At 43.6% G+C, this 9978-nt stretch overlaps 1 protein-coding gene across 1 annotated transcript; it reads left to right on the top strand.

Annotated features, from left to right (window-relative positions):
• Window positions 1–59: 59 nt before the first annotated feature.
• TSPO (translocator protein) lies at window positions 60–9659 on the top strand. Its single transcript, XM_054282045.1, has 4 exons — window positions 60–125; window positions 5916–6116; window positions 7800–7938; window positions 8687–9659. The coding sequence occupies exons 2-4, from the start codon at window positions 5929–5931 to the stop codon at window positions 8861–8863; spliced, it is 504 nt and encodes a 167-aa protein (XP_054138020.1). The 5' UTR covers window positions 60–125; window positions 5916–5928; the 3' UTR covers window positions 8864–9659.
• The last annotated feature ends 319 nt before the right edge of the window (window positions 9660–9978 follow it).

Raw genomic sequence — 9978 nt, forward strand, 5'->3', positions numbered from 1 at the left:
CCCGCCCAGCGCCGAGAGCCCGCCCCGGGGCGGGGGAGCCCGCCCGGCCGGCCCCGGGGGCGGCGCTTGGCTGCCCGGCCAGAGCAGGCGCGACCGGCGGCAGCAGCAGCGCGGCACGGGAGGAGGTAACGCCGGCGCTGCCCGCGGCACGGCTCGGGGTGGGACGGGACGGGGAGCCCGAGGGGCGGCGCAGCCCCGCGGCGGGGCCCGGCTGCTCGCCGGAGGGGCCGCCCGACCCCACCCCGGCCGGGTCCCGGCGCTCCCGCAGCGCTGCTGCTGCCGGGACCCCGCCGCACCCTGGGCGCCCTCGGCTCCCCCGCGGGTCGGCGGAGAGGGTTGAGGGAGCGATCCCGCACTCTGCTGCTGGCGACAGCCCCGTGCCGGCCAGCCGGGACCCCCGGGCAGGACGGGACCTGCGGTACCGGCTGGAGACGGGCGGGGCTGGCCCCGCTCACGGGCGGACAGGACGTGGGCAAACACTCATGGCTTTTCCGTGCCGGGGTTTAGCGTAGAAAGTGCTTTAAAATAAACAAACCAAACCACCAAGCTGTGAAGCTTGCTCCTGATTTCGATCCGGCACACGAGGTTTTCAGCGGCTGGCAGAGGGGCAGAGCCCGTTCCTCCGGTCCCACCGGACTGGCAGCTCTCGGCACTCGGGAGAAGTTTTCACGCTGCTGTTTAACGAAAGGTATCTTCCTTCAGTGTCGCCGAGGAACGTTTCTTTAAGGGTGAAAGAAAGGGCTTTGGTTTTCAATTCCAAATTTTTGGGTGATACTTATAAATCAAAGCCCAAAAAGCACTGGGATGTTATTGGAGCGTTCAACGCTAAGATTATTTTTTAAAAAGCGAAAGTTGGCGTGCCGGAGTTGCAATTGTGTAACGACTTTGTATGAAGTAAGGTTGAGAAACAGTATCAAGCATTGAGTCAGAGCAGCTCAGTAAAACAGACTGTAAGTACGGTTTGAGAGAAGGAAAATGTGTCATAATAGCAGGGAGTTATGTTGAGTTATTTTTCTCACTTTTCTATTCTCTGTGCTGTTTTGTAAGAGGATTTCTTCCATTTGTGTCAGCCTCCAGGTAAAATACCTGGAAGTGAGCTGCTCAAGTTAGCTGAAATGTATTGGCAGTAACATAAGAGATATCTGACATACATGTGGCTGCCTATACCTGTAACATAAGCATCAATGACAAGAGATTGAGAGTAAATGGCAAATTCTCCCAGCAAAAATCTTGCTCCAGGACGCATTTCAGTTCCCTGTATGTGAATAAATCAGAGATTTATTTGCACAACTTGTGCTCTGCCATGTTGAAATCTCAGTGGGGAGGGAGATTTGTCTCCATCTGTATACCTTACATTATAGTCTTCAATAAATACCGTCTTTTAAAAAATTCTAAATACATATTATAAAAACATATTATACACTTATTAGGTATTTATATTTTATTTATATCCTATAACATTTATTGTTTGAAGTGTCTCTTTTACTTGAGATTAGATAGCCGTTTTGTTTTTTTTTTTTTTTTTTTTTTTTTTTTGTGGTAGCTGTATTTTTTGTCATAGGCTGTGATATAAATTTGATTTTAGTGTTGCAGCTTCCCAGGAATTAAACCTGCAACACACATAAATAGTTTATCAGTATAAATTAAGTATGTCTTTAATTAAAGTTGTCTTTAAGTTTTCAGACAGCTATCTTGGGAGGAAGCCTTCTTCCTGGGGAAAATTTGCATGCTGCCTCTCAGACCTAGGCAAAGCCTTTATTGCCCTTAAAAAAATTTATGGTAGAGGATGAGGGGGAAAGTATGTGTCTTGGGGACCCCCTTCCATGGTATGGTCCCAGCTTTGTCAGGCCATCTCCAAACACTGGGCACTGGGAACCCAAGGGCTGCCAGGGTGATTTAGCTCTGCTGGGAGTTTTTTGTTTGTGATTTTAATGCAATTTTAAGCCCCATGTGATTGCCAGCCCCAAGCTGCACATGGATGGAACTAATCAGAAGTTTTATCAGCGCAAGGGTGTAAGAAAATGGGATGAAAGCAGTTCTCCTTTCCTACCTTTCTTCTCCTTCCTGCTGACAGAATGCCCCAAGGAGGGAAAGGCACCTGTCCTTCAGAGACCTCCTCAAGGCAAAGAAGTGTTTCAGTTCATTTTTCATCAGGCTGAAGCAACTCAGCTGTTCTGTCATGATATATCTAATCCCACCTACAGAGCAGCCCATCCCTTTCTTTGGGTGCACAGTGTTTTTTCCAGAAAGAGACACAGAAAGCTTCTGGTAGCTTTTTCTTCATGTTATGCCACCACAGAAAAACAGCAGAGAGAAGCCCATTAGGCAGCAAGTTTAACTACTGCAGTTTTTCCTCCTTTATTTCTCCTTTTACTTTATGTAGCTGGAACTAACTTTGGATAAGTCAGATATTTTGAATACTTAGAATAATTATTCTAACATGTATATAAAGCAAAGTAGCCCTCACTGCTCTGCTGGAGCTGCCTGAAGTCACACTAGGGCTAAACAGAAAAGGGGCAGCATGGTGAAGAATATATTGCAGGGCAGAGATAAGAAGTGGAAAAGAAGTAAACAAGTTAAGTGTGTGTGAGAAGAAAATGTTTCCAACCTTGATGGTTCTTAGAGGCAGATATCTGCTGGGTACACTGCAGATACCATTCACAGACATCCAGCATTCTTCAGTATGAAGATGAGGGTGCAAGAATGTTGTGCAACTCACCCTAGAGCTGCAATACAATTGGGAAAGTAGTTATTATTTCTAGGTTGAGTAATGCTACTGCAGCCAGTGGGGCTGTGTTAGCAAGTCTGTGGTGTTCAAGTTCTCACCGATTCATCTCAGATCATCAGCTGTACACTGAAAGGAAGGCAGGGCTGATGAACCTCTGTGCTCACATTACTTTCAGAAAATGTACAGGGTGTTCTGTAAACATTGCACAGCTCTTGTACTGCACAGGTAAACAAAGACTGAAGCACTGGCCAGTGCACAGACTCTCCAGTGCACCTTGCCTTTTACTCATTCTCTTGCTAAAGACCTACATCAGGTAACCAGACACAGACAGATGTGGCTTTTTCCATGCTGTTTTCTGAGTTACCTGTGCTTTTTTATGGAAAGTTGATACCAGTATTTAATTTCTTGGGAATGAAAACACAAGAACTCCCACTGCTGATGGACAGCTGTGGTCATGCTGCCAGCACAACTTGCTGCATGGTTTCATTCTTCCTTCTAGACAGAGTATTTTGCCATGCTTGGGAAATCCTGAGAGATACAACTGGAAAATACAGCACATAATTCATTAATAGCAATAGTTGTTAAAAGACTGGGACACCAAAATTCAATTTCTGCCAGTATGTTCAATCTCTTAATTTCTATTTCCACCCCTTTGCTGTGCATGAGTGGCTTCACTTCTCTCTTTTCTTTGCTTTGCACCTTCCCTGTTTCTATTTGCCTGTCTGGTTTTCTTTCTCTTAAGAATTATTTCAGTGTTCTTTCTCTAACATGCATGGGTACATAATTTATTCACTAATGACAGTCAGAGCAGTATTGTTTCTATTTTATAGTATTTAGCACTTTCAGACTTTGTTCCCTGGGAGGAAGTTGACAGAACCCTTGACAAAATCTGTTGCTGATTGCTGTGAGGAGACCATCCTTATATTGTTAACATCCAAATAAAGCATAAAGCCCTTTGGGTTATTGCTTATCACTTTTGAAAAAATAGTACTTGGCAGCCACTCTGGAATTGCACATATCACAGCATGAGTAGAGAACTGAGCCTGGCCTCCCTGTAGGCAAAGCAAAAGGGTTAAAAATTAGTGAGATCTTATTAACTTGCAATTTTTAACTTAACCTTTGGGAATTACTCATCTGAAGGCAGCCAAAGAAGAATCATTGTGCTCAGAGCTCTTGTTCCCATCACACCTTCTTGCTCCTGCACATGGCACTTGCTTCACATCCCAGTAAAAGCTGAGCCTTTCATGCTGTCAGTGGGGATGACAAGTTGTGCACACAGCAGCTGGCAGCCTGCTTTCTTGGGAAATAAAGATTGCACAGATCTTAGTGCAAGAGAACAGGAGAACTTCTCTGCTCCTCTTAAGATGCTTCTCTTAAGTGGAGTCCACTAGGCAGAAGTATGGCAGCAGTGAGCCCCGCAGATTTTTGCTCCCTCCCTCGTTCATCCTCCACCCAAGACCCAATTGGTCCTATCACAGCAGAGTTCCACATTGTACTCCTCTTCCTCCTTCTCCCCAGCCTCAGTTCTGAATTCTTCCTGCTTGGCTCTTTTCACCCATTCAGTCTTTTTTTGGTTTTTGACCATGACTTGTATCTCTGATGGCTTTGTCTGCTGCCTTTTTGTCTATATTTCTATTCATTGCCCACTTCCCCCAAGCCCACAGCCCAGGCCTACCTGCCCCTTCATGTTTACCCCTCTCAGCCTTCTCATCCTGTGTGCCTTACCAGTCCCTCCATGCTCAGTTTGCTTTCAAAACTCTGCTCTGCTTCTATCATCAGGATTTCTCTCGATCCCATGCAAACTGCATTGTGGTCCCAGCCACTGAAATCTCACATTAAATGGGCAGAGCCCTGAGTGCAGGGACAAAAACCATAATGCAAGAACTTTCTTACTGCCCAAGCTTACCCTGATCTCCGAGCAGAAATTCACCAGGTCAGAGCTGTGACAATGCAACCTCATCTGAGCCATTTCCTATCGGTTTAAACACATCTGTCACAAGTAGGATTTCCTCTTCCCCACTCCCTGCCTCCTCACCCCAGCAGTCATGACTAAAGCAATAGAAGCTTTGAAATCCAGGGAAACACAACAGACAAGACAGTATCAATATGGCACTTTTCTCTGACAAGCATCTGAAATGCTCATTAACCTAAAACTTTATTTTCTCTCCTGGGCCTTCTGCAGTTGCTCTTTCCCCACTGCTGCAGTCTCTCATAATCTCTCTCCTGCATAACAGATGAACAGGAATTGGGTGTATTTGCCTACTGTATATTTGAAAAAACATCTTTCAGTTCTGCCCTTTTTTTTATTGTAGCTCTAATGTTTACATTTCAGTAAACTAAGCACAGGTCTTCTGTAACATTTGGCCTCTGGCCAGAAAATCTGCAATGACACTTTGTCCTCCTTCCTTGCTTGCTGGTTTTCCTGCTGCCTGTACCCTAACTAAAGCAGCATGGCCCAGCAGAGCAAAGCGTTACTTAGCCCTATTTCTGTAGGCAAATTTAATGGGCTTGGCAGCACAATTGCTGCAACTGATTGAATGCTTCATAAAGGAGCTAAAGGTGTCCTCCCCATGTATCCAGATCACTTCCTTGTTTAGCAAAATATCAGTTAAGTACTTACCTTCTCATTGTCCTCCCTGGTGTTTGTGTTCCAAGGCAGCTTCTCAGGTGTCTGCTACTGTCACATCCCTCTGGCTCCCACTGAGCATCCTGCAGACAACACCTCACATTATTTTGCTTGAGCACAGGAAAGCACATGCTCTTTTCTTCCTTGGCTCTGCCACTTCATTGAGGGAATGGGCTTTTTGGTGAATACAGAAATACACACTTCTTACTGCATTTATTTATTTTCCAAGTGCAGTTCATATAACATTCAAACTGCTTTATTCCTGTGCCATACTTATTAGTGAGGATATTTCTGTAGGTAAAATTCAGTAATCTTCATGCACTCAGCTGAGAGAGAAGGCCCCACTTCCCTCTGGCTCCCACCTCCCCAGGGACAGATTCCTTTACAGGTACAGGTAAGATTATGGTACAAGGTCTGTTCATTTCAGCTGCAGTCTCTCTGTGACAACACTGGTCTGTGGATCAGATCTGACAGGCCTGTTTTTAAAATCTGTCGGAAATGGAAACTTTTGCAGTTGCATTTTAAAAGTTCTCTGCCAATCAGTGTTGGGTTTTTTTTCAGGTTCACTGTCTCAATGGAAGTGGTACCAGCCTGGGCCCCAGCAGTAGGTTTCACACTCCTGCCACATGCAGGAGGATTGTTAGGAGGCAATATAACCAAAAGGGAAATCCCAACATGGTATCAAACTCTACAGAAGCCATCCTGGTGTCCACCTAACTGGATGTTTGCTCCTGTTTGGGGAACTCTCTATACATCTATGGGGTATGTTTATCACATTGTATTAAGGCACTGGCCTGATCTCACAGTTGCATTTGGTATAATGCTGGACCAGAGGATATGACTGTACTCCTGTGGCTTTATGTTAGTAAGGAACTGTGTCAACCTGCTTCTTTAACAGGTAAAAACTTGTTTTGGGAGTCACATGTGGGTTTGATAGGACATTTTGTATGCAGAAGTACCCGCATCAAAAGCAGCAGCTTGAAAAACTGCCATTTGTTTTCCTCATTCATTCTGAGGGGAAGACATGCCAAGCTGGAAACAGCAGAGCAAGACAGCACTGGGATTTCTTTCTTTCAGTAGTTTTAAGAAAATAAAAAAAAAAAAGGGGGTGGGAGAAATTAGGATAGAACTGTTCTAACAGGGCTCAATAATGCAATGGATGAAACTGAATGCTAGACTGGCACTCCCATGTTCTCTAATTTTGGTTTCATTTTCTTTCCAGAAAAGCTTTGTAATTTTTATAGCCTCATGTCCTGTCCCTTCCCACCAGACTTCTCTTTTCCTTTTCCTCACAGACTGTACTTTTTAACTTATTTAAGTGGAATACTTCTGTATTTGAAGAGTTAACATTTGAATGAGATCATTACTGACCTGTGAATAAAAACATGCCTTGTGTCAAGGAGAAAAGAGCTGGGTGGCTTTCCCAACTCCCTTCAAGTTGATTGCACAATCTGTAACCCTGTGTCTGGATTCCTCACCACAAATCTGGGTAGCAGGTTAAATACCTTAAAGTCCAGATTGTAACAGTTTATAACTTATTTTGGTAATAGCAGAATCACTGTATCCTAAGGTGGATGGTCTTGCTCATGTATTATACATGCAGCCCAGTGGAAAGATCACACTTACTACCAGCCTTCTCCAATCCATCATGCACAAACATTCCTTGACTGACCAAGACATTTCATTCCTCCAGAATCTCTTAAACATATGGAAAGCCACAAATAACTAGCAGCAAGATTAAATCAGCTTACCTGTCTTTCTTGACACTTCACTTCTTAGATTTGTACATACAGTATTGGTCTGAAGTTGAAGTCAGGTGTATGAACAAGTTGAAGTCCACACTGTGCTTTGGAAATCACTTAGGAAATGAAGTTTCTAATGCTTACCCTGCCCCAACTTTATTCTGTTTTCATTATTCTCTGCAATCAAACTGCCAAAGTAGCAAAGCTGCATTGTTTAGTCCGTGTGAAAGTAATGAAAGTGACCAAAGGGTTCTTCCTGCTCCCTCTGCTCCCCATACTGAACTGTGCTTTGGGATCCCACTCAATGCCATTCATTTCATCTACTTAAAAACTGGGGTTGGATTTATTTCTAAAAAATCTTAAAAGCACCACGTCCCAATACCAAAACAAAGTTTCTTCAGTGTTTGCATCTTAGACTTGTTTCCGTTTCGACATGGTATTCTTTTTAAAGACAAATGCAGTAAGTTATCTGCTTCTATGCACTTAAAAGTAAGAATTCTGGAATGATTGGAATTTTTCTCTCTCCATGTTATCCAGAGCAGCTGATCAAGCCTATGCTGTCAGTTACTTTGCCAAGTAAGGCTTAGACCTCTCAGTCTTCCAAGTTAATCTAGACCCTGGCACTGAACTTATTTCATGGATCAAGAATGTGTGGTAGCTTTAAATGGTGTAGTGAATGACACTTCCCCTTTGCTTTCTGCAGATACGGCTCCTACCTTGTGTGGAAGGAACTGGGGGGCTTCAATGAAAAGTCAGTGGTTCCTCTGGGTCTGTATGCAGGGAACCTGGCACTAAACTGGGCATGGACTCCAATATTTTTTGGAGCTCACAAAATGGGATGGGTAAGTGGAACACTAAGGTATTGGCATGAAAGGTTTGTGTCATCATCTTTTCTTCCTGAAAATGGGCCTGAGTGCAAAATATGGCTTGCAGAACTTTTCTAAAATTCTCTTTAATGCATGCCAGCACCCACCTGAGAGGATTTACAGATTCTGCCAGCCTTTGGTAAAAGCTTTGTGTGACTATAAAACAAACATTTATACCTTATTGCAATTCCTGTGTTTCTCTGGCAAGCAGCAGTGATAAGCAGCTTATTACAACATTATTTAGGTGATCAATGCCCCTTTTAGAATAGACTTTCTGCAGCTCTCTGAAGAGAAACCGCTCAATTCTCAAAAATAAGAATTGCTAATGCAAAAAATAAAATAGCAGTACATGTAATGCTGTAACAGGGAAAGACTGCAATCCATCACAGATTCATTCACACCTCATCTCTTCAGGTGGCATGAACAAACTGGACAGGTTTGCTTGCTCCAAATTACTCTTGGAAGTATCTCACGCCCACTAAAGAGGGTATGGGTGAAAGAGACTTCATTCTTCCTCTCTGCTCCCAGCTGTAATGCCCTTTCTTGTATGGTTTTATGACTCAAAGTGGTTTGTAACTCAGCAGAAATCTATCTTTTTCTGCTGGTTGGTTTTCTGAGAAGGATTTAACACACAGAGGGATAGAATAAGTGCCAGAGCTAGGTGGAAAGTGACACACAAGAAATGCAACAAGTAAAACAACACTAATCACCTTCTGTGTTTCAGGGGTTGGTGACTCTCCTGCTGACAACTGGTACAGCAACAGCTACCACTGCTTCCTGGCACAACATCAACAAAGCAGCAGCTTATTTGATGATTCCTTACTTAGCCTGGCTAAGCTTGGCTTCTGCACTCAATTATCGGATCTGGAAGGACAATCGCAACAAGAAAAGACCTGAATAAGCAGTTTTCAGCCAAAACTATCTTTTTTCCATGATAATTTTTATATAAAGTTATGGCCTTAGTTTATTATTAGCTGAACTGGTTCAGCCCTAACTTTGGTATTTACAAGTTGACAAAACAAATGCAACTTTACTAGGCAAGCCACAAAGGGGTGTATGCCTGACTGGGTTTTATAGCAAACTAAAAGAAAGTCTTGATTGAAAAGTGGTAAGTGTCATATTCTAGTATTATATGTTACATGACAACAGCATTGTAACCATTACCAGAAGAAAGCAGGGACTCAAAACATCCTTATGTTCAGAGGAAGAAATCCAGCCACACACTTAACAGTTTCCAGAAGGTGTTCCTAACAGTGACAGGGATGATTGTGGCCTGAATCTCTCATATTTACCACTAGGCACAGTGCTTTTGTGCTATGATATGTCCCACTACAGCCACCAGATATTTGTCTTCTGGCCATTGTACTCTGAAAACATTTAAGATAATTTACAAACGTTTAACAATTTGTGCCTTCCCACTTGGAAGAACTGTATGTGCATTCAGCTAAATGTATTAAACTACATGTACACTTAATAACCTTGTTCCTTGCTGGTATTGTTTCAAATTGTTTTGAGCAGAAAAACATTGAAGGCAGCAGGATGCAACAGCCTCAAAGACAGCCCATTCATCTCATCTCCTCCTTTGCAATGGCCAAGACAAACCAGGAAATTCAAGCAACTGTAAAGAAACTGTGAGAACCCAGTCACAACATTTCTTTGATCAAATTTAAGTAAGGAGCTCAAACCAGTTGGGGTTCCCCTGAGCAGCAGGCCAGCACAGTGTGAGCATCACTTCTGGCTGTGCAATCCTGCTCTCCCTTCTGCCCCACCTCCACAGCACTGGATTTTCCCAAGTTTATTTCTCCAGCCTATGCTCCAGTCAGTGGAACAAAGCAGGTTCCTGCAGATCAGCCTGAAATAGCCTCAAATATTCCTTCATGTTCCTGATCATGATGGACAATGCACTGCATGTTTGCAAGCTGGAAGCAAGATTTAGAACTCTTACACAATTTTATAGTTGTACTTTCTTCTTGAGCACATCCTAACTGCTGCAATCTAGCTTAAGTAACTACTACC

The sequence above is a fragment of the Melozone crissalis genome, unplaced genomic scaffold (genome assembly GCF_028551555.1).
Source record: "Melozone crissalis strain CALT ecotype California unplaced genomic scaffold, PUWL_Pcris_2 ptg000033l_1, whole genome shotgun sequence".
In the NCBI taxonomy this organism is placed as follows: Eukaryota; Metazoa; Chordata; class Aves; order Passeriformes; family Passerellidae; genus Melozone; species Melozone crissalis.